Raw genomic sequence first — 25870 nt, forward strand, 5'->3', positions numbered from 1 at the left:
ATAATGCTGAACAATTAGGTATCCACTTACAAAAACACAAAACCAGCCAGGTGTTGGTGACACAATGCTTTAATCCTGGCAGAGATCTGTGGATCTCTGTGAGTTCAAGGCCATTCTGGTCTACAAGAGCTAGTTCCAGGACAGCTAGCACTGTTACACACACCAAAAAAAAACCTTGACCTTTTTATATATTTTCAGAGACAGGGTCTCAAGCTGACCTCAAACTTACTTTTTGAGGAAGATCAGGAACTTAGTGATCCTCCTGCCTCACATCCTGAGTGCACCACTGTGCCCAGCTTTATGCAGTACCCAAAGACTTCCTGTCTGTATGCAAACAAGCTTGAGACTAAACTGGGCTATGAGACCCTCTCTCCAAACAAAACAGAGGATTCTTGTGTCCTGTGACTCCTTCCGTCTCCATGTAGTCTATTTGTGCAGGAGCACTGATGGTGTCCTGGAATTCCGAGTGGATCACTTCAAGTGAAACGTGCTTATTACTTAACCTGAGGTGCTCCGTAGATTTGTTATTTTTAAATTGAATCTGTTAACAATCTCTGACAATTTATAGAATAAAGACATTTATGCCTGGCAGTGATGGCACACACCTTTAGTCTCAGCCCTTAAAGACAGAAGGTAGGTAGATCTCTCAGTTCAAGGCCAGCTGGTCTAAAGAGTGAGTTCCAGAACAGTCAGGTCTACAGAATAGTTGGTGGGGGAGGGGAGGGATATGGACCAAGGGACTTTTTGCTTGCCTGCTGTCTGGGCTGTGGTGGTGGTGGTGTTGGCAGTGGAGTATGCCTTTAATCCCAGCATTCGGGAGGCAGAGGGAGACAGATCTCTGAGTTCAAGGCCAGCCTGCTCTACAGAGTTGAGTTCCAGGACAGCTCCAAAGCTACAGAGAAACCCTGTCTCAAATAACAAAACAAATACAAAGGGAAAAAAAAAAACAAAAACAAACAAGATTTGTTTATGGTGAATAGATGGTTCTGCAAAACTCTCATGTACATACAATAAATAAGTCTAAAAAAGAAAAAAAAAAGCCTTTTCTGTGGTGACAGTACTGATGGTGTGAGTGGGGCAGGAATTAGTGTGTTTCCATTTACTGAAGATTGACAGTTTGATGTGCTTTGTCCTGCTTAATACTACAAATAGTAACAAAGATTACATAGTCAATGATTTCTTTTTTATTTTTACTTTGTTTTACAATGCATAATTATTCTTTGCAATTATTGCAGGTATTTCATCTTCTAAACCAACACTTCTAGCCAATGGTGATCATGGGATGGAAGGGAATAACACTACAGGTAAGTGGTCTTTGTAAGCTCTTGAATATTATTATGGAAGTATATGAGTTATTATTGAGAACCTTGCTGTTCCTGTTGGATGTATTTTAACCCAGGGCATCTCTCAACAACAGAAAGAGAAGAGTTTGCTTTCATAGGCCTTGAATGTTTACTGAAAGTGAGCCACATAAGAATTGGATCAATCGAGCCGGGCGGTGGTGGCGCACGCCTTTAATCCCAGCACTCGGGAGGCAGAGGCAGGTGGATCTCTGTGAGTTCGAGACCAGCCTGGTCTACAAGAGCTAGTTCCAGGACAGGCTCCAAAACCACAGAGAAACCCTGTCTCGAAAAACAAAAAAAAAAAAAAAAAAGAATTGGATCAATCTTAAAGATGTAAAAAACCCATCACTTTGATATATGAGAATCCGGTACTCATTTTAGTATTAGGAAACCTACAGTGGCCAGGCATGGTGGCACTCGCCTTTAATCTCAGCACTTGGGAGGCAGAGATCTCTATGAGTTTGAAGCCAGCCTGGTTTACAAAGTGAGTTCAGGATAGTTAGTGCTGTCGTATAGAGAAACCTATCTCAAAAACAAACCAAAAAAAAAAAAAGAGAGAGAGAGAGAAAAGAAAGTAACCCACAACAGTAAATCAAAGTGCTTTCTGTTCTGGTCTTCGATTTTTTTCTCTCCCTTTATCTTTTCCCTTAACTGTTCATTTTGGGATTTATTCCTTTTAACTTTTAGCCTAGTACCAGTGCTTTCAGCACTGAGTTCCCGTAGTCTCTTACCTTATAACCAGCATGAATCCCCTCCCCTTCACTCCCAATATATTTATAATGAACAAAACTGCCAGAGTCATAGCAGGAGTATGCCCACATGGAATATGTTGTACTATATAAAACTTAGGTAGCCTGCATGAGAGTTAGGCGCTGTATTTTTGACTTTTAGCGCTCAAGCAGGGCACATTGTTCTTGCATCAGAAAACTCTGGGGTGCAAGCACAAGATGTACTTTTTTTTTGTTTCAATTTTATATGATTGAGCCATGAAAAGCCTTTCATTTAACTACCATAGAGTTGTTCAGCTCTAAATGTTTCCAAAAGCCTTTTGTTAGCAGTAACAGTTTTTTTTAATGTACTCTTTTTTATTTTTATTTGTTTTTAATTTGATTTTTATACGAATGTGCTTGTATGAGTTTATTTATACCACATGTGTGCAGGAGCCTGAGAAGACCAGAAGATGCCCTGGAACTGGAGTTACAGATAGTTGTGAGCCATCATGTGGTTGCTGTAAAATGAATTTGGGTCCTCAGCAAAAGCAGCAAATGCTGCTGACCATTTCTCCAGCCCTGACTTTTTTTTTTTCTAATCTTAAGAAATGTTCTAAGATGAATTTAGTGACCCAGGCCTGTAATCCCAGCTACTTGGAAGGCAGAGGCGGGAAGAGCACAAATTCCAGGCCTCAATAGAGTTGAGTTACTGGCCAACCTGGGTAATTTATTAAGACTTTATTTCAAAATAAAACACCCAATGATGTAGTTTAGTGGCAGTTACTTTGCCAAACATGTATGAGACCCTAGGTTCAACTTCTACTATCTCCCCCTAAAAAAGAAAATGTACATATCTTATACCTCAAAGAAATTGAAGTTTAGGTTCTATTTTTTACTCCATAAAATTGGCTTTCTTATTAGCAATTCATATGTACAGTACTTTGAAAACTAGGAACAAACTTAAATAAGTCATGTTATCGTCCAAAGAATTGACTTTTTTTATTTTTAACTTGGATAGTTGTACTCATTTATATTGATTATTTCTGCTCCTGCTTTGGAAGGAAGATTATGATTTGCAGGGATTCCTGCTAGTGAGGAGCAGTGGTTTCAGCACGAGTGCTGTTTGCTCACAGCCTTAACTCCAAGATTTGGCAGGCATTTTGAGGCCAGTTTGGGCCTTAGGACAAGTCCCTTTCTCAACAAAACGAAACAAAAAACAAAAACCGAACAAATAAACCAGGACTGGAGAAAGGGCTCAGTGTTGTAGAGCTATATTGCTCTTGCAGGGCCCTAAATTAATCTCCAGCAGGGCCATGTTGAGTGCGTGACAACCATCTGATCCCCCCCCTCCAGGGGATCTCTCCCTCTGGCCTTTGGGTACAGCTGCTGTCACATGTGCATCCCTACACACAGACATACATGTGCACACATAATTAAAAACAAAAGCAACTCTTAAAACAAAAACAAAAAAAGTAAATTCAGTATTTTTAGCCTGGAGTTAAATGTTGGGAGGAAGAAGGGATGGAGAATATGAATTGTTGTTTCTAGCAAGTGGGTATTGCTGTTTTTTTTAAAATAACTTATTTAACTTTATTTTATGTGGATTGATGTAAACGTATCAGAATCCCTCGAACTAGAGTTATAGATGGCTCTGAGCTGCCGTGTGAGTGCTGGGAATTGAACCTAGGTCCTCTCAAAGAGCCAGTCTTAACCACTGAACCATTCCTCCAGCCTTCTCTAACAGGATGTCAAGCCTGACCAGAAAAGACTTAGTGTTTTTTTTTTTTTTTTGGTTACTGTTGTTTTACTTTTTAAGATTTATTTTATTTTTGTGTTTGGGGAGGTGGGGGGAAGATAGCATGGGGTCTCCTGAAGCTGCAGTTACAAATAGTTGTAAATCATCTGATGTGGGTGCTGGGAATCAAACTCAGGTACTCTGAAAGAGCCATTTCTCCAGCCCTGAGACTTAGTGTTTTAAATAATGTTGATAGTACGGTGGCTGGGGCTCGGCTGTGTGTGCCCAGGACATAGTTTTGAAACATGGAGAGTATTCTGATGACACCAGGGGAACTGTTTTGCTCTTTAGTGACTTGCCCATTGGCACCTTAAGAACTTGTCTTTCTGCCTTTGGATATCTTTCCTTAGGTAAAATGTTGTGTTCGTATCCGAATTGTTTGGGTTCTGATGTGGATCTCTTTTCATTGCTTTTCAAAATGGGTGTATTTTTTGGGCTGTGGTGGTGCACGCTTTTAATCCCAGCACTCAGGAGGCAGAGGCAGGCGGTTCTCTGTGAGTTCGAGGCCAGCCTGGTCTACAAGAATTAGTTTCAGGACAGGCTCCAAAGTTACAGAGAAGAAACCATGTCTTAAAAAAACAAACAAACAGGGCTGGAGAGATGGCTCAGAGGTTAAGAGCATTGCCTGCTCTTCCAAAGGTCCGGAGTTCAATTCCCAGCAACCACATGGTGGCTTACAACCATCTGTAATGGGGTCTGGTGCCCTCTTCTGGCCTGCAGGCATACATTCAGATAGAATATTGTATACTTAATAAATAAATAAAAAACAAACAAACAAAAAGCCAGCCAGCCAAACAAACAAAAAAACCCAGATGTTTTACTGAGCATAGAGATTTCATTAGAGGAGGAAGCAGAGTAGGTGAAGAGTGCATGTTTCGGGGAGCATGTTGTGATTTGCTTCTGATTTGCCGTCACTAACTAGAGCATCTGGCTTAGTGCCCCTTTGACAACTCCTCAGTTTTCCTCAGGTGTTGTCTGTAGAGCTTAGAGAGGAGAGCTCCACTGATAGCATAGTGGAGTTGATGAGCGTCTTGCTGTATTGAACTTGCTGTTTACTAATGACCTGTGCTTTTCCACCCTTTCCTTCCCCTTCCTGTTTCTTCCTCCCTTTCTATTTTTCTCCTCCTAGAAGCCTAGCGTGTCTCTCAGCACTGGGGCTGCCGCAACACCAGACCAGTGATCTTTCCTAAGCACCGTTACACTTCTAAAACCCTCAGCATTTTGCAGCTTTGCTTTTCCTTCCGGGACACCATGTAGAAGAAACTGAGGGTAGTTCTTCGGGGCCTAATTCTGCTGATGCCTGAACAAGCCACCTGCTTCTTGGGTTCTGCAGGGCTTGATGGAACCTCCTTTCCCTTTGTGAGCACAATGTGCAGAATGAGTTCTTTTGATTTTAGTATTTTTATAAAAGTCATCAAATGTTATTTCTTTTTCTTGATCTCTTTTAGATTCTCATTTTATCATTTAATTCAGTCATATTTTTCTTTAAACATTTTTTAGTTGGCCTTTTCCATTTTTTCTTTTTCTTTCCTTTTTTTTTTTTTTTTTTTGCATAATCAGTGGGGGAATCCATATACTGTAAAACCAATTGAACCTGTGCTTTCATAAAGGGGTTGAGGCCACCGAGCTGCAGTGAATTTCCCTTTCCTGCCCTTTCTGTTTCCCTCTGTGAGCTTGCTTTTGGTGACAGTTAGGCTTTCAGACCACCAGTATTTCTTTCTACCTTACTAAAATCTGCATTATTGTTTTCCAGTTGAAAAATTATTTCTCTGAATGAAATTGTTATTTATGCTGGGTGTTGTGGTGAGTAGCTTTAATCCCAGCCTGAAGAGGCTGGCTCATCTCTGAGTCCCAGCCAGCTAGGGCTACACAGTGACATCCCATTTTTAGTTGTTGTTGTTGTTGTTTTTTTTTTTTTTTTTTTTTTTTTTTAATGTCTTTGTTATTTGCAGGGTGGACTGAAATTGTTTTTATCATAAACTGTTTTACCTATTTGTCTAAGAGTTTCTGAAAATTTGACAATACAATTATTGTAATTTTTAAAAAAAATATTTGAAGTTACTTTTTGAGCAAAATCATAAAGTAAGAATTGGGAAGTTAAAGAAAATTGGAGCATAGCTTTAATGTTCTTGCCTTTTGCAGATAGGGCAGAGGGTAATGTAGAATAAAAAGCATTTTCTCCTGAACAACAAAGAAGCCACCATAGAACACTTGAGAAGCACCGCCAGCTTAGCAAGCTTCTAAGGCAGCTACACTGAGGGCCTTCATGCCAGCCAGAGCTCACCCTGCTGCAGCCCACCTTCCTATGTTTGTGTCACTCATGCTAGCCTTAACGTACTGGACTCAAGCATTCTCTTCCGCAGCTGAGATTCCATGTAGGTGTCCATGTGCCTAGCTTCTAGTCAAATTGTTGTCCGATTGCTCCAAAAATTGCATTCAGGATTAGGATCTGTTTGCGTTCTGAAGTGCTTTTTTTTTCTGCAACATTCCAGTAGAATTGGTGTATCATATATGAAGTCCTGTGTGTAAAATCCTTTATCATAAAATGAGAGTTTACATTCTTACTTTGTCTCATTGATACTTTTTCTTCATTTTCCCAAAGAAATAAAATTAAACAAAAGAACATAAAACCTAGAATCATTTAAGGCAAGCACTATGGAACCTTCAATTAAGCTTTGGGTTTTTAGGAGAACATAAATCCCAGTCCATGTTTGATATATTAGTGGAATTCTGATATAAGAACTGGAATGTAAAATGTGCTTTTTATTTGGTCTTTGACAAAAAGCTAACTTTGAACCCTGGTTGTAATGGTTCACGTTAAAGAGATTTCAGACTCCAGTAAGTAAGATTAGTCAGGATTTCTAGAAGTAGGAGGCCAACCTGAGGTATATTGTGAGTTCAAGGCTGCCCTGAGCTTCACAAAACCTTGTCTCAAAAACAAATTGCCCTGCTGTAGTAGCCTTTAATCTTAACACTCAGGAGGCAGAGGCAGGTGGATCTCTGTGAGTTTGAGGCCAACCTGGTCTACAGAGTGAGATCCAGGACTGCCAGGGCTATTAAATAGAAAAACCTTGTCTTTGAAAAACAACAACACAGCACTCGGGAGGCAGAGGCAGGTGGATCTCTGGGAGTTCGAGGCCAGCCTGGTCTACAAGAGCTAGTTCCAGGCCAGGCTCCAAAGCTACAGAGAAACCCTGTCTTGAAAAACCGAAAAGGAAAAAAAGAAAGAAAGAAAGAAAAACAACAACAAAAACAAGCAAACAAATTCACCCCAAATATACTTTTGGATGGTAAAGTCAGAGTATCTAGAAGATTTAAGAAAGTCCTTGCAGTGACTTCTGCAACTGAAGCATTGTCTTCTACAGGCATGCGATCGCAAGGCTGATGTCTGTACTGTGCACTCCTTCTGTAGGTCTAGGTACAGCATATCTTCCAAGTTGTTGACAACAGTGTGAAATTCTTGTAGGAAAGCATGACATCAAATAGAACATGCTTTTATACACAGACACACACGCACACACACACTGCTTTTTTCCCCCTTTTTATTGAGGGGTGGGAGATTTAACCCAGAGAACTTAAAAAAATTAGCATTTGCTTTTTAAAGTTATGTTTGGTATGTTTCTGTTGCTTTTTAAGCAGTCTCCATAGCTTTTCTTGTATCGGGTAGTTATATAATGCCAGGCAGGAAATGTCACATGCACTCATATTTCATAATTGACATTGTTTTATTCCATTTTATGTTTATTTTGCTTAAAAATTTTTAAATGTGTTTTCTTTATGAGTTTGTAAATTTTAATTTTCTGCTAATAGCCAGATGACATTTAAAGTAGTTTGTTAGCTCCATTTGTTGAATTTAGATATTATATTTTGAAAGCAATAATATAATCTTTCATATATAGCTACTTAAGAAGTAGTCTGTCCCTTGAAAAAAGAAAGAGTGCTGTGTTACCATGATGATCACGGAGTATATGGGGCCTTTGTACTTAAATGTGATGATGATTCTCATTCTCCCTCCAACCCTGTATCATCCAGTATTGAACATATAGAAGTCTATTTAACCCCACCTTTTTTTTTAACAAATTTTTAGCTTCATCTGTATTTTTTGTGACTTAGACTTTTAACAGTTTGTATATTGGGACATTTTACTGTGTCATTGTGCTAAATAAATTACACTAATAAACATTGTACGTCAACATTTTATGAACTGGATTTTGGCTGAGGTCTTAATTATTGAAGTATATCACTTATCACTTTGAGGCTTAAGTTAACAGTCTAACAAAGCTTTGAATCCCACTCATAATTCTATAGTTTTATGGACTTCTCTCAAGCATTTTCACTTAACTCTGTTATTCAGAATCTGAGCATTAGGAAGCTCAATTGACTATTGATATTTTGGTAGCACCTGCAGTGTTGGCAAATGGTAAAATGATCTAAAAGGCATATCTTCTGTGGTATATTAATTGTTACATTATGGTACCATATTTAAAATTATGTATCCACAGTTTTCTTGCAATACCTTCTGGGTTTATCTAATACAATTTATGTTCAGTAATATTTAATATGGTGCAGTGTGTAGAATGCTGTATTTGTACAATAGAAAAGTTTGCAAATGTAGTATGATGGCTGAATTAAGACGCTTTTTAGGAGTCTAGGGATGGTGATATATGTTTGTAATCCTAGAATTTAGGAATCAGAAGCAGTAAGATTGAGAGTTCCAAGCCAGCCTGTCATGCATAGCAAGATTTTTGTTTCAAAATGGGCAGGAAAGTTAAAATGCAGTATAGATTTTCATTTTGTTTTGAGATAGGGTCTGGCTATGTAGCCCAGGATGGCCTTGGATTTTTTTGTCAGTTCTCATGGCTTAGCTTCCTGAGTGCTGGGAATTATAAGCATATGCCACCATACTAATGCTCAGTGTAGAATTTAAATACCGTAAAAATTATTTTATAGTTCTTGCTAACTTTTTATAGGTATGTCTCACATAAAAGTTACTTGTGATGGCCCAGGTTGGCCTTCAGTGTCTGCCTCAGCCTCCCTGTGACTGATTACAGGTGTATGCCACCATGTCGTGTAGAAACAATTACTATTGGAGCAATTCTTGCTGGAAATTGAAACCTGCCTATGATTTTGGATCTTCCTTCTCATGTACTATGATAATATGGTGAGATGAGAGAGTGTTTTAGGCAGAAACATAGTGCATAATGGACAAATGCAGAGTGCTGCTATATGTAAAACTAGATCCTCCAGCAGTGTTGCTGGCTATTTCTATTGTATTTGGAATAGGGAGATTTCTTTAAAATTTCTTGTGTGTGTGTGTGTGTGTACATACATGCACATAACGGTCTATGTGGATATGAATATAGTGTATATTTAGGTGTGCATGTATGTAGATATTTTTATTGTGATAAATTTTCTGTGATGTGATATCTGCCCTGAAGATCATGTCAGCCTCAAAATAGTAGAAACTCCTATGCTTGATACCTATAATACTGAAGGTGTGCTATATGCTTTTTATTTTTCTGTCTTTTGTCTCATCAGATAAAAGATTTCATAACAGGCTGGGCAGTGGTGGTGCACACCTTTAATCCCAGCACTCAGGCGTCAGAAAGCAGTTGAATCTTAGTGAGTTTGAGGCTAGCCTGGTGTACAGAGTGAATTCCAGAATTTTCTTTCTATTACAAAGAAAAACCTTGCCTAGAAAAACAAAAATAAAACAAACAAACAAACAAAAAAGATTCTTAACAGATACATGAGTCTTTAATATAAACAGCTTCTATAATCAGTCCATGAATTGACATGTCACTATCGAAGTTCAAACATAAAATGTCACATTATAATCCTAAATATTTACATGGTAATCTGTCCTCATTTTTCTCTCTCCACCAGAAATCTTAGGATCAAAGTTTAGTTCTTTTTTTTTTTTTTTTTTTTTTGTGGCATATAAGCCAACTATTGGAGACATTAGTAACCTACTAGCAATCAATGCTTTGTAAAGTTTTCATGGTTTTGTTTTGTTTGTTTTTTTTTTGGTTTTTCAAGACAGAGTTTCTCTATGTAACCTTGCAGTCAAGCTGACTTTGAACTCAAAAAGATCCACCTGTCTCTGCCTTTCAAGTGCTAGGATCAAAAATGTGCGCCACTACCTCGTGAGCCTGTTGTTTCTTAATCATTTTCTGATACAAGTTTTCTTCTTAGGAAATTTCACATATATAATTAAGTTTAATTTAGAAAATTTGTTTAAATTTCTAGGGTGTTTTTAGGAAAACATGAGAGTTACTAAAGAAAAGTGAGAGAGAGCTTCCAAAAGGGAGAAGTTGCAAGGGAGGAGTACCCAATTTTAGGGTTCTTAGGGCCCTATAATAATAGCTCTTGAGGCTGGGGAGATGGCTAAGTCAGTAACATGCTTGCCTCACAAACTTCAGGACCTGAGTTCAGTCCTCAGTACCCATATAAAAAGCTGACCAGCCTGGTCTACAAGAGCTAGTTCCGGGACAGGCACCAAAGCTACAGAGAAACCCTGTCTCGAAAAACAAAAACAAAAACAAAAACCAAAAAACAAAAAAACAAAACAAAACAATAAAAAGCTGGGTGTGGCAGACTTCCTGGGGTGACAAACACAAACATGCATGTCTTCACCTAAGCTCACGACAGACAAAAGTAATGATTGCACCAGTATCTACTGAGCATCTTATTGGGATTACTATTAAGTGAGGGTTACATACAAGAAGCACGGATAACACAGAAGTAGCTGCACCACCAGAAAGCCCACTCTGGAAACTGCAACTTGAAGGTGGCTCCCAACATGACTTTCTTTCCACTCCCCAATAACTGTTTGTAGGGGCTTTCAGTAAATAACCTTCCATGTTTTTGTCCTGCATGTATGACCTTTTAACCTTCTGAGGCTTATGAGCATCCTCTTCCTCTCTGAAGGCAGCGTTTTGCTTTTGGAGGACTTGGCCATACAACAGGTGAGGACACTGAGGAGGCATATCCCTGGAGCTCACTGGTCAGCCAGCCTACCTGATACACTCCAGGCCAATGAGAGACTTTGTTTCAAAGATACTAGAAGGCTGTCTGTCTTTTTCCTTCCTTCCTTCCTTCCTTCCTTCCTTCCTTCCTTCCTTCCTTCCTTCCTTCCTTCCTTCCTTCCTTCCTTCCTCCCTCCCTCCCTCCCTCCCTTCCTCCCTCCCTCCCTCCCTTCCTTCCCTCCCTTCCTTCATCCCATCTATTTCTCTCTCTCTCTCTCTCTCTCTCTCTCTCTCTCTCTCTCTCTCTCTCTCTCTCTCTCTCTCTCTCTCTCTCTCCCTCTGTCTCTCTCTTCCTTTTTTTGAGACAGGATCATGCTATATATCTTTGACTGTTCTGGAACTCACTGTATAGATGTGGCTGGCCTTGAACTCACAGACATTCACCTTCCTGTGTGTTGGTGTGTGCCTTTAATCCCAGCACTCAGGATTAGTTCTAGAACACCCAGGTCTACACAAAGAAACCCTGTCTTAGCAACAAAAAGACATGCCATCACGACTGACTGGAGATCATTCTTGATGACGTTTGAGGTTGTCCTGGCCTCCACACAAGTAATACCCCAACCACCACCACCAAAAACAATCACAGCATGCTGGAGCTTGTATAAGAAGGATGAACACAAATGATAAGTGTGGCTAGGTTCTGAAAGGAGCTTCCAGATGGCAGTAAAATGTTAGAAGATTTATTATGCCATTTTATTAAGTGATCTTATTAAGTAATCTTTTTGACAAAAACTGGAAAAACTGACCACCTAAATCTCAAGAAGCAATCCAAGTAGCAAAAACAATCTTGAACAGAGTTAAATCTCTGCTGATTTCAAAACTTCATATGCTCACTGTAAATAAATCTGGCTTTGTGATACTAAGGCTCTAGGCATGGTAGTGGTGCATTTCTGTAGTCTTAGTTCTTAGGAGGTGGAGGCAAGAGGACCATGAGTTCAAGATTAGTCAGGACTACCTAAGGCCCAGTTTGAAACAAAACCATCATGCTGGTAGATATCTTCTAGACCAAGGAATAAAATGGGAAGCCAAGAAACGAATCTTTGTACATATGTTGGGATGATTTTGGACACAGATGACAAGGTAATCACTAGGGAAATTACAGCTTTCCCAACAAATGGTGTTGGGAAATCTGGATATTCAAATATAAAAGAATCTTTATGGTACTGGAGAAATGACTTAGCAATTAAGAATATTGACTGCTCTTCCAGAGGACCTAGGTTCAATTCTCCGTACCTACTTGTGGGCTTATAACCATTGGTAACTCTAGTTCCCAGGGATCTGATATGCATTTGGTACACCAGCCACTCATATATTGAGGCAGAATACCCATATTTATAAAATAAAAATAAATCTTTCAAAAGAGGACAGGGTGGGTGGGTGAGCTAGACAAAATAGCTGGTACCTTTAATCCCAGAGAGGCAGAGGGAGGTGTATCTCTTTAAAACTCACACACACACTACACAAATAAACAACCCATTCAAAATAGTGTGTGGGGTAGATGGTGATTATATTGGGGGCTAGGATATAGCACAAGAGGACCAGAAGTTCAAGATCATCTTTGTTATTTTGTCTTCTTTTCTTCGGGGGTTGGGTGGAAGCTGAGGACCCAACTCAGGGTCTTTAGCTTCCTAGGTAAGCACTATACCACAGAGCTAATTCCTAACCCCTCAAGATCATCTTTGGCTTAGCTACATACTGAGTTTATGGTTAGCCCAACAGTCATGAGACCCTGTCTCTAAAAAAAAAAAAAAAAAAAATTAAAATAGATTTATTGAGCTTATAATTGCAGCACTTAAGAATCTGAGACAGCTTCAATGCAATGCCCATCAAAATCCCAGCAAAATTCCTCAAAGACCTTGAAAGAACAGTACTCAACTTCATATGGAAAGGCAAAAAACCCAGGATAACCAAAACAATCCTGGGCAATAAAAGAACTTCTGAAGGCATCACAATCCCTGACCTCAAACTCTACTATAGATCTACAGTACTGAAAACAGCCTGGTATTGGCATAAGAACAGATAGGAGGACCAATGGAACCAAATAGAAGACCCAGACATCTTTGAACACCCAGTCTTTGATAAAGAAGCAAAAAATATCAAATAGGGGCTGGAGAGATGGCTCAGAGGTTAAGAGCATTGCCTGCTCTTCCAAAGGTCCTGAGTTCAATTCCCAGCAACCACATGGTGGCTCACAACCATCTGTAGAGGGGTCTGGTGCCCTCTTCTGGCCTGCAGGCATACACACAGACAGAATATTGTATACATAATAAATAAATAAATAAAAATAGCAAATGGAAAAAAGAAAGCATATTTAACAAGTGGTGCTGGCATAACTGGATATCAACACGTAGAAGAATGAAAATAGACCCATATCTATCACCATGCGCAAAACTCAAGTCCAAATGTGTCAGAGACCTCAACATAAAGCCAGACACACTGAACCTTATAGAAGAGAAAGTGGGAAGTACACTTGAATGCATTGGCACAGGGAACCACTTCCTAAATATAACCCCAGCAGTATAGACACTGAAAGAAACAATAAATTGGACCTCCTGAAACTGAAAAGCTTCTGTAAAGCAAAGGACACAGTCAACAAGACAAAACGACAGCCTACAGAATGGGAAAAGATCTTCATTAATCCCACATCAGACAGAGATCTGATTTCCAAAATACACAAAGAACTCAAGAAATGGGACACTAAAAGATCACATAATCCAATAAAAAAATGGAGTACAGACCTAAACAGAGAACTCTCAACAGAGGAATCTAAAATGCCTGAAAGATACCTAAGGAAATGTTCAACATCCTTAGTCATCAGAGAAATGCAAATCAAAACAACTCTGAGATTCCATCTTACGCCTGTAAGAATGACCAAGATCAAAAACACTGATGACAACTTATGCTGGAGAGGTTGTGGGGAAAAGGGAACACTTCCGCATTGCTGGTGGGAATGCAAGCTGTTACAACCCCTTTGAATGTCAGTGTGGCAATTTCTCAGAAAATTAGGAAACAACCTTCCTCAAGACCCAGTAATACCACTTTTGGGTATATATTCAAAGGATGGTCAATCGTGCCACAAGGACCCCTTTGGAGTCAATGTGATTTCTCAGAAAATTAGGAAACAACCTTCCTCAAGACCCAGCAATACCACTTTTGGGTATATATCCAAAGGATGCTCAATCGTGCCACAAGCACATGTGCTCAACTATGTTCATAGCAGCTTTGTTTGTCATAACCAAAACCTGGAAACAACCTAAATGCCCCTTGTTAGAAGAATGGATAAGAAAAATGTGGTACATTTACACAGTGGAGTAGTACACAGCAGAAAAAAATGACAGCTTGAATTTGCAGGTAAATAAATGGAGCTAGAAAACATTATTTTGAATGAGGTAAGAAAGACAATTATCACATTACTCATAGGTGGTTTTTAAACATAAAGCAAAGAAAGCCAGCCTACAAACCACAATCCCAGAGAACTTGGATAACAATGTGCACACTAAGAGATCTAATCTAGGGGGCTGGAGAGATGGCTCAGCGGTTAAGAGCACTGCCTGCTCTTCCAAAGGACCTGAGTTCAATTCCCAGCAACCACATGGTGGCTCTCAACCATCTGTAATGGGGTCTGGTGCCCTCTTCTGGCCTGCAGGCATACACACAGACAGAATATTGTATACATAATAAATAAATTAAAAAAAAAAAAACATTTAAAAAAAAAAAAAAAAAAAAAAGAGATCTAATCTACATGGGAAGTAGAAAGTAGAAAAAGATAAGATCCTCTGAGTAAATTGGGAGCATGGGGACCTTGGGGGAGGATTGCAGGGAGGGAAGCAGAGAAAAATGTAGAGCTCAATAAATAACAAACAAACAAACAAAAAAAGACTCTAGCCCAAATGAAAAAAAAATCTGAGACAGCAAAAGTAGGACCTGGGTGGTGGTTGCACACCTTTAATCCCAGCACTGGGGAGGGAGAGGCAGCTGGATCTCCGTGAGTTCAAGGCCAGCCTGGTCTACAGAGCGAGTACTAGGACAGGCTCCAAAGCCACAGAGAAACCCTGCTTTGAGAAAAAAAACCAAAACAACAATAAAACCAAAAACCCAAACACCGAAAAAAAACCCTAAAATGTAGGAACTTGAACAGACTTTTGTTCACCCATATTTTTAGATGCATTATTTATATTAGCCAAAAGATAGAAACTACTCAGATGTTCTGTCAAACAGGAGTGGCTAAATAAAATGTGGTATGTGAACTCTTGATATGGCTATAGCATGGGGAACCTTATGATGAGACATCATAATTGAAAGGGGGATGTAGAATAGAGTTAGATTGCTTGCCTGGCCTGCTCAAGACTATAAGTTCAAATCCCTGGCACTGCAAAGCAAACAAGCCAACAGATGCTGTGTGATAATATTTAAATCAGACTCCTGGAAGAGTCAAGTTTATAGAAATGGAAAATAAAATGGCAGCCTGTAGAAGTTGAGGATTTTAGTTTTGCAAAATGAAGAAATAGTTGTAGCGAGAATACATAAATATGTAAATACTGTTTAAATGCTAGGCAGTTTATGGAACATTTTTGTAAGAGCAGATATAACTCCCATGAAGATTAGAAATTGAAATTGCCATTTGAATGTAGAACTCACCATTTCAAGGTTCAGATGTCCTAAACTGAACTCATTATCCCCCCCCTTTCCACCTGCAAAAGAATAATACCCAAACAAAAACACCTACTCCCAGTATCATTAAATGCAAACTCTGCCCTTTAGCAAGCTGGCTGAAACATCTGTCTTACCATAATTTCTCTCACCCATGTCTAGTTTTTCAGAAAAAGACAGATGCTGACCACGTCTGGGTATACCCGCAGCTGGCATTTCTCCAGTTGTCGCTGCCACCTAACACTGTGGTCTCCTGAATTATACCCTAGCTTGCTTCTGCCTGCCTCCTGCAGTGTATATTCTTTAAAAATATCCAATGGGGGCAGGGGGAGCGCTGGGGAAATGGCTGAGAAGAGCACTGGCTACTCTTTCAGGGCCCCCAGGCCCCCAGCAATCTTATTGTGGTTGGCAGCCAGTCATAACTCCAGTTTCTGGGGATCTTATTGGCCTCTGAGGCCACCAGGCAGTCACATAGTATACACAATCATGCAGTCAAAACACATATACACCTAAAATAATAATTAAAATGTTATAAAAAGTAACTGGTGTGACCCTGCATATAGATCACAGTTGTTTTTTGTTTTTTTAAATCTGAGAGCCCTCCAATGATAAGCCACGTTAAAGAAAAAGCCTCAGCCAACATACTACTAGAAGGGACCACAAGATATTCCTGTCATCTCACTAACCATATTTCTAGTCCTCCCTGTATTTACTTCGCTTTGTTGATGTTGCTGAGTTCCTTCAGGGTACCAAGTTACCTGGAAGCCATTGTAGAATACTGGCAGATATGTTCCCATGAAGACGCTCACAGTGGTGCTTACCAAAACTTTCTGCCATGACTACCACTCAGTGTTCTTCAAAGCAGAACATTATGAAAGAAAGAATAGAAAGCACACTGGAATAGAGAAGAGGTGCCCTTCTAAGTGTGCTCTGTACTTAACAACTGCCAAAGGAAATGTTAACAGGACCCATGAATACATCTGGAGCCGAGTTGCAGTAAATGGATGACTGGCACTCTACCTTTTTGGCTAGATAGCTTTATATGCTCTTTTCTACATACATCTGAACTCTGTGACAATGAAACCAGTAATATGTTTTTTACCTTCCTCCTGTGATGAAAAAGCCCTGACCACTCTACAATCAGTGTCTTTGTTGCAATGTATTTATCGAGATTTATTACATGTTTAATTTCTCTTGTGTTCATGGGGGTGGGTTGTACATTAGCATGTTTGTGTAGATCAGAGGACTACCTGCCGGAGCAATATTTGAAACTCAGGGATTGAACTCAGGTCATCATTCTTGACTTTTACTTTCACTAGCTGAGCCATCTGTCTATCCTGCCATCTCTTTGTCTGTCTGTCCGTTCATCCATCCATCCATCCATCCATCCATCCATCCATCCATCCATCCATCCATCCACTTTAAACACACACACACAGTCTCAGGTAGCCTACGCAGGTCTTGATCTTCCTGCCACTTTACACCCTGAGAGTTAGTGACCTAGGTGTGTTCTACCTCATGTGGTTTCTTTGGTGTTGGAGACTAAACCTAGGATTTTGTCTATGGTAGGCAAGCACTTTACAAACTAAAGTTCACTACTAACTCTCTGTTATTTTTTGAGACAGAGTCTTACTATGTATCTCTGTATGGCCTAGTTCTATTCTTGCTGTATAGTCCAGGCTAGTCTAGACTTTCAAAATTTCCCAGGTCTATCTTCTATATGCTGCCAAGGTTACAATCATGAACTATCACACTAATCTCATAAATTAATATTCAGTAATTCGTAATAATAGGAAGAAGGAAATGGTTAGAATTCATACATTAAGAGGTATGTTGATTTAATCCTGTAATCCCATCACTCTGGTAGAGACTGGAGCATCAGGGAATTCAAGGTCATCTTTGTCTATATAGCAAGTTCAAGATCAGCCTGGCACACCTGAGATCCTGTTTCAAACAAAACAAACAAACCTGTTTAGGGTAGCACATACCATTATTCTTAGTACTAAGGAGGTGGAAGACTTAGAGTCAGCCGGGCAGTGATGGCACATGCCTTTAATCCCAGCATGTGGGAAGCAAAGACAGGCAGATCTCTGTGAGTTCAAGGCCAGCCTGGTGTACAAGAGCTAGTTTTAGGATAGCCAGGCCTGTTATACAGAGAAACCCTGTCTTGAAAAATTCAAGCAAATTTGAGGCTACCCTGGGACACACAAAAATCTCTCATCCCAATAAAATATATATGAAAGAGGAAATATATAAAACTATCATAGTTTTCAGCTTGGTGTCATGACACATGCCTGTAATCCCAGAACTCAAGAGGCAGTGCCAGGCCTCACTGAGTCTGACGCCATAGAATGTTATAGGACAGCCAGGGTGATATAAAGGAACTCTTTCTCAACAAACAATAAAACAGAAACCTGTTGTGTGGTTCTCATTTGTGTTATTAGTTATAAGGCCATTGTTAATTTTGGTCACAAACCCAGTGGCTTTCTTTTAGATTGGGATCACTTTGCCTTGCCCTGGCAGGCCTGGACGTTTCCTGTTTAGACCATGCTGGTCTCAAAACTCACAAAGCTCCACCTACCTCTACCTTCCAAGTGCTGGGTTTAAACATACATATCACCATACCTCACCTTTCTATATTACCAGTTTTTCCTTTTCTTTAGGCAGAGCTTGAGCTAGTTGAATGTCTTTACCTAGTGAAATGATTCCAGTTTTCATTCCCTAGTTCAACTTAGTTTTTGTTCCTGAAGTTTTCCATTAATTTTGGCAAGGAAGTTTGAAGAGGTACCTCAAAGGGTCCCCTGGTTTCTAGATAGAGTCTTTCTGGCTTTCTTTATATAGTAACTTCTCATTTATAATTGAGCTCAGTCATTTCAGCCAGTAGGTTCAGACTATTGGTTCAGTGAGATAGAGTCCCAGTTGACCAAATTGGCAGTGAGTCCCATCTTTTGATTTAATTGCATCATTAGTTGTGTAGGCTGGTAGATGTATTTCCTCTTTGGAGACTAAGACTTCCAAATTACTAGAACTCAGTCGGCAGAGTGAAGCAACATTTTTGTGATGGATTATTGGGTTCTAGAATGGTGACTGGTGGGAGCTTAGGGTATGGCGCAGAGGTAGAATGTGTGCTTAGCATGTGTGAGGACCAGGCTTCAAACACATATATAAACAAAAACATGAATGAACCCACCTGCCTTCTCCTTGATTCTGAATGTGTGTATCGTGGCAGTAAGAGAGACAGCTTTATGTTAAGGTCTTTGATTCCAAGCATTGATTGTGCCTTCAGAGTGTTGTCTCCTAAATGAACAAGGAGCAGCTCTTTCTCTTTAAATTAGGCCTTCTAGCTGATGGGCTATGTTGAAACCATTGATCTTCCATTCTGTGATTCTTTGCTCTTAAAATACCCATTCCTCACTTGGTTAGAAGCAGAGCTACACAAAATGTCGGGATGTTGATATAGGCATTCTCCTGTAAGACCATTTTATTTTGATGAGAAAAAAATGTATATTTCTCTTCCATTTTGGAAGATCAGTGGCTAGCTTGTTTCATCTGAGGAAAAGCAACATAATGGTCTCATTATTGGTCCATTCTGTAGATACTTGCTAGCTTTAGCCAAGTAAGACTTCTGTGGGGGAAGACTTGTGTGGTTGAGTCCATGCATTGTCGCCATGGCAATTGAATCTGTCAATCAAGCACTATAGTCTCTAGAGAAATAACATGACTTACAGCTATTATGTCAACACTGTCTTTCGGTGTTTCTGTGGGTGGGGCTTTAGCGATATAGTAGTTTCCCACTTTGGGGAATACCAGCATGTGTTATAATCCCATTAATCAGTTGATGACGTGGAACTCTGAGGAGGCCACTAGCATGGATTGAGGAGGAAGCAAAAGAAGACAGCAGTGAATGAGTTTGAATCCTCTGTTGTGTAACTTGGGTCTGTGGAACTGCTTGATTTTAATCTGTTTCTACTTTATAGTAGGTGGGTACTGCTTGTGCCTAGTTAGAAGGGTAGGTTGCATAACATGCAGGTTACATTGAGGGACTACAGGGTCATGTTATATTATGTCTCATGGTTAGGCATTTGTTCTCCACTAAGAAGCAATAGAAGATGGGCATAAGAATCTATGCCTGTAATCCTAGGACTTGGTAGGTGGAGGCAGGAAGATGACACTAAAGAGCATCCTCAGGGCCTTTGAGGTGGCTTAGCAGGAAAAGACCTCACTGACATGCCTGATAACTTGAGTTCATTCTTTAAACTCCAGAAGGTGGAAGCAAAGACCTATTTGTGTACACACACACACACACACACATACACACACGGGGGGGGGAGAAGAAAAAAAATTCATTTTTGTGTGCATGCATGCTTGCTTTGTTATGTGTGTGTTGAAGTGTTTCAGGAGAACTCTTAAGTTTCAGACCAGCCTGGGCTGCATATTGAAAACTTTCCCCCAATTGTCTGTCTGCATATCTGTCTGCCTGCCTGCCTGTTTGTCTATCTTTGTTCTCGTGTAGGTATATATGCAGGTGTATAGATCAGAGTACAGCCTTCAGAAGTAGGTGTAGTGGTTATGGTTACAACCAGTATGTATGAAAGACATACTACTTGAGAGAAGATAGGAAAGTTGAAGCCATTGAGAATGGGTTATGCGACCAGGCCATGGTGGCGCACACCTTTAATCCCAGCACTTGGGGAGGCAGAGGGAGGCGGATCTCTGTGAGTTCGAGGCCAGCCTGGTCTACAAGAGCTAGTTCTAGAACAGGTTCTAAAGCTACAAAGAAACTCTTGTCTTGAAAACCTGAAAAAAAAAATGGGACATGTACAGAAATAAAGTTTAATAATCTCAGGAGGTTACCACAGATGAATTTTGATTATGACTATGTATAAATAAAATTTCTGGCTTTATGCCAAATCCTGTTAATGTCTTCCCTAACTTCAGTACTTAATATATAACATATAACCTGTTTAGCAGAAAGTAAAAATAGAAATGGGCTTCATTATGAGTTATTGGCTCATTAGGGAAATATTTTAATCCCTGTTTTGTCTGAAAAAAGAAAAGAGCCTTTTATCTATTTTTCTCTAATTAGGATATCTATATATCATGTCAGGGATGATGATTCTGGCTTTTTATGCCTGTTTTTTTTTTTTTTTTTTAACCTGATTCTAGTTATATCCTTTATGCTCTTGTGTCTTACACTGTATGACCTGGCAAATTTAATTTATTTAATGAGTTAGATTAGTTTAATGTTAATCATCTTGTATAATAGTGTTATGTTTAGAAAAGCTAAATTATGCACCAGCTGTAATAGTTTCATTTTCCAACAGAAATGAAATTTAACAGGCAGATTTTTTTTTTTTTGCTTTTTTAAATTATGAGAATTTTAATCGGTATACTGTATTTCTAAGAAAAACCTATAAGAAGGGCCAAGAGCCGGGCGGTGGTGGCGCACGCCTTTAATCCCAGCACTTGGGAGGCAGAGGCAGGTGGATCTCTGTGAGTTCGAGACCAGCCTGGTCTACAAGAGCTAGTTCCAGGACAGGCTCCAAAACCACAGAGAAACCCTGTCTCGAAAAACCAAAAAAAAAAAAAAAGAAGGGCCAAGAAAGTAGCAGCAGAGTGCTGGCCTTGCATGCAAGTAGGCCTGTGTTTGATCCCTAGCATCATGTAAGCCTGGCATGGGGGACGTGTTTGTAATTCCAGCACGTAGAAATTAGAGTCAGGAATGTCAGAATTTCAAAGTCATTTTGGGGTACATGGTTTAAGTCAACGGGATACTTGAGACACTGCCAAAAAAAAAAAAAAGGAGAAAGACAATAAAATGCTCTAAGAGTGCTAGTCAATCAGCTGGAGAGATGGTTCAGTGGTTAGAGCACTGGATGCTCTTCCAGAGAACCTGGGTTCAATTCCCATCAGCACCCACATGGCAGCTCACAATTGTCTGTAACTCCGGTTCCAGGGGATCAGACACCTTCACACCAATGCACGTAAAACTAATGCACATAAAATAAAGTTAAATAAATAATCTGTCAGCATTATCTCCAGGTTAAAAAAAATCCCCTGGAAATTACAATTATTTGTAATTATTCATTTAACATCATTTTCTGGACACCAGTTAGGTACCTGGTAAGATGTGATAGGTACTGCGTTCAGTTTGTCATCATGTGTCATTTGGGTTAAGTACGTGAAGGAAATCTGTTTCACACATATTAAATACATTGGAAATGGAGTATTGGACACCCCCTCCAGATAACTAACTGTATATTTGGTATGAGAGCTTGACAAGTAGTAATTTTTTAGCGGTTATTAACAACATGTATATGAAACATAGCAGTGAAGTTTTTGTGCTATTAAATGAAAACCTAGGGTCTAAACTAAAAGTGGTGGTGCATACTTTTATTCCTAGCAGAGGTGATTAGAAGAGGTCTCGGATCCCTTGGAGCCGGAATTACAGACAGCTGTCATGTATGTGGGTGCTGGGAACTAAATCTGGTCCTTTGTAAGAGCAGTAACTGCTCTCAACCACCAAGTTACCTCTTCAGCCCTTTTTAAAACAGTCTTAATATTACTATTGTCTGTGCATGGGGGTGCGGAGCGAGTGTCACAGCACATGTGTGGAGGTCAGAGGACAGCTTTATGAAGTTAATTCTCTACCTTTACTTGTCTTCTGGAACTCTACCCAGTCAGATCACCAGGGTTGCGCTCTAAGTGCCTTTACCTATTAAGCCATCTTACGGACCCCAGCCAGTTTACTTAACTAGAAAAACAAGATTTCTTTGTTTTGTTTTCTTTTGAGACAGGGTTTCTCTGTGTAACCTTGACTATCCTGGAACTCCACAGACCAGGCTGACCTTGAACTAGAGATCGCCCACCTTTGTGTCTGAGTGTTGGGATTAAAGCTGTGCACCAGAACTGCACCTAAGGTGGGGGGGGGGGGGCAGAAACAAGGTTTCTACAGGTGATTAGTGATGGGGATAATGTCATTTCCATTTCCTTATGAATAGAATTACATTTCATCCTTTTAATAAAATAGGCTCTGAGTAGATTACAATTCTGTTGATAAAAACAAAAGCCCAAAAGCTAGACATGAAAGCTCACATCTATAATCCCAGCCATATTCAGTGGTCCTGAGGTAGGGATTTGTAAGAGTTTGAAACCAACCTGACTGTAGAGTGAGATGTTGTCTTTAAAAAACAAAAATAAGGACTGGAGACAATGGCTCAGTGCTTAAGACTGCTCTTCCAGAAATCCTGAGCTCAATCACCAGCAACCTCACGGTCCAAGGACCTGTGATGGGACCTGATGCCCTCTTCTCTCTGCTGTGCTCTTCTGGCACACTGGCAGCACATGCAAGCAGAGCACTTACATAAATAAATCTTTTTTAAAAAAAAAAAAACGGAAAGGAAAAAAAGTTAAATTTAGTCCAAATGCCATTGTTCCTGCAGGGGAGTTTGCCTGCTTAGCTGAGGAGTTTTCAGAACAGAATCTAGGTCAGCAGTGTCTGCTGAAGATGTGGGAGTGAGTTTCTGCTAGAGCTGCTCATTAGTAACACCGGTAGCTGTAGGCTGCCTGCTCTGAATGAGGCTCCCGAGAGCTACTTCAGGCTGTCTGCTGTTCGCTTCTGGAAAGAAATAGCCTAGTAACCATACTTGAATGTGGTGTCATCTCCAGAAAGTGTGAGGAAAGTGTACCTGCTTCTCCACTTTACAAGTCTTCATCATACAGTAGAGACCCTTGAATACCTGTGTTTATGACATTTCGATTCATAATAGCCAAGATACGAAACCATCCTAGGTGATCATTGACAAATGAATAAAGAAGGTTTAACACAAGCATTATCCAGCCATAAAAAACAATGAAATCATGTTTGCAGGAAATGGGTAGAACTGGAAATCATCATGTAAATAAAATAGGCTCCACAAATCATGGAAAGAAATGTGTTCTCTAGTATATTCGGACTCTACGGAAGATACATAAACATGAAAGTAATGCAAGAGGTATTTGAGAAGAGATAGATACAAGAGGTGACCAAAGTATGTTGTGAATGTACATAATAATGTCACAATGAAACCCATTGTTTTGCACCAAAGATACTCAACTTTGTTTGTTTACAGGAAGTTGCAGATCTAAACAACAAAGTAAAGAGGACAGAAAAAAAAATAATATACTTTTAAGAGAGAGAGTGTGTGTGTGTGTACGTGTGTACATGTGTTCAGGAGGCCAGAGGGGTTGCGGGAGGTCCTTCCGCTCCTCCAGCCAATAGCTGCTGAGATACCAGCCCATAGCCGCTGAGATACCAGCCCATTGGGGCATGGTCTGTCTCCCTTTAAAAAAGCAGCCACGGGGCTGGAGAGATGGCTCAGTGGTTAAGAGCATTGCCTGCTCTTCCAAAGGTCCTGAGTTCAATTCCCAGCAACCACATGGTGGCTCACAACCATCTGTAATGAGGTCTGGTGCCCTCTTCTGGCCTGCAGACATACACACAGACAGAACATTGTATACATAATAAATAAATAAATATTTAAAAAAAAAAAAAAAGCAGCCACTTCCCTCCTCATTCTCTCTTCCTGCTCTGCTTCCGGCGACTAGACTCCCTTCCTGATTGCGCAGAGGGCTGTTGTCTGGGACGGTGATCTGTAAGTTTTTTCCCCTTTAAATAAATAACCATTCTATTAATCATAATTCCAAACTGGTGTGGGATTGTTTGTGACTTACGCCTTGCCACCATGTGGTTGCTGGGAATTGAACTCAGGACCTCTGGAAGAACAGTCAGTGCTCTTAACCTCTGAGCCATCTCTCCAGCCCCCAGATGAAGGCAAAGGCCTTCTCAAAATTTCTCTTTGAGAATGAAGAAAATGTTCCAAAGTAAGATCTGACACATCTCTTTCAACATACCAATCCCCCTCAATCCTACATTTAAAAAGAATGAATTTCACTGATGTGAATTACACCTCAATAAAGATATTATTTAAATGATGATAAGAAGTTAGGCAAGATGGCTCAGCAGGTTTAAATGCTGCCAAGCTTGAGTTCAATACCCAGGACCCATGTGGTACAAGGAGAGAACAGACTATTAAATTGCCGTCCAACCTCCACACATAAACTCATATTTTCTCACTCAGATGTGCACAAATAAATACTTAAATAAACAGAAGGAACAAGCAAACATTCTGAATTTGCCTGTGCCATTTTACTTCCCTCCTCCCCCACAGGGTTTCTTTATGTAGCCTAGAACTCAGAGATCTGCCGCCTCTGCCTCCCAAGTACTAAGATTAAAGGCGTGCCCCACCACCTGGGCCATTTTATATTCTTAACAGAAAGTTTCCAGATTTCTGAAACATTAAAATCTTCTTGTATTGTCAGTCTTAGTGATCATAACTTTTAATTTTTAGATATTTATTTCTTGAGACAAAGTCTTACTTTGTAATCCTGGCTGACCTGGAATTTGATGTTTGGATCAGGCTGGCCTTGAACTCATGTGAGCTCTGCCTGCCTCTGCCTTCTGAATGCTAGGATTAAGTGTGAGTATTTGTATATGAGTACAGATGCCCACAGAGACTCAAGGTGTCAGAGTTGGAATTATAGGTGGGCCATACTTGTGATTACAGTCACTTGGGAATGGTGGGTCATACTTGGGACTACAGTGTTCAGAAAGCAAGTCCATGGTCAAGGTGGTTGACATCCAGGACCTGCAGTCCACCCAGCCAAGGCCACATAGAGAGAAACTCTGTCTCTCAGTCCCCTCCTTATACTGTTTACTTATGTTGGTATCTTTGATGAAACCCATTGGATCCCTCTCTATCCTCTTTTTCCTCCTGGAGATGAGGACTCATTATGTAGCCCTGGCTCTACTGGAACTTGCTATATAGATCAGTCCATTCTCAAACTCACCAGGATCAAGCTGCCTTGGTCTCGCAAGTGCTAGGATAGTCCAGTTGACACTTTTCTTGACAGTGTTTCTGTGTGTAACAGCCCTGACCGTTTTGGAACTCACCTTGTAGACCAGGTTGGCCTTGAACTCACTGCCTCCCAGAATGCTGGGATTAAAGGCAGGTGCCCTTACTGCCAGGCGCCAATTGACTCTTAATAGAAGTTTTTGTTTTGTTTTTTTCTTCTGAACTCTTTTCTGTGTAACAGCATTTGAGTGCTTGCTTTATGTCAGGCACAGGGTTGGAGCCCTTAAGTGTGTGATCAGTACCAAAGAGAGTCGATGAGCTTATACTGACTTTGGAAATCAGGTAGTATAAGCCCTTGCACTTATTTTTTTCTTCAAAATCGTGTTGGTTAGGACCTCGTTGCGCAACGGTAGCGCGTCTGACTCCAAAATCGTGTTGGTTATACTTTTTT

General features: G+C 40.1%; 1 protein-coding gene across 14 annotated transcripts in view; it reads left to right on the forward strand.

The window, feature by feature from the left end:
- Map4 (microtubule associated protein 4) overlaps window positions 1–25870 on the forward strand; it is a 133227-nt gene that overhangs the window by 51834 nt on the left and 55523 nt on the right. For 13 of the 14 annotated variants that reach the window (XM_057766371.1, XM_057766369.1, XM_057766363.1 and 10 more), the window contains exon 3: window positions 1236–1304. In XM_057766371.1, coding sequence (XP_057622354.1) covers window positions 1236–1304 — 69 coding nt within the window. Of the gene's footprint in view, window positions 1–1235; window positions 1305–4977; window positions 8183–25870 lie in introns of those variants that run through there. The other variant, XM_057766370.1, reaches the window with a different exon arrangement.

The sequence above is a fragment of the Chionomys nivalis genome, chromosome 4, assembly GCF_950005125.1.
Source record: "Chionomys nivalis chromosome 4, mChiNiv1.1, whole genome shotgun sequence".
Taxonomy (NCBI): domain Eukaryota; kingdom Metazoa; phylum Chordata; class Mammalia; order Rodentia; family Cricetidae; genus Chionomys; species Chionomys nivalis.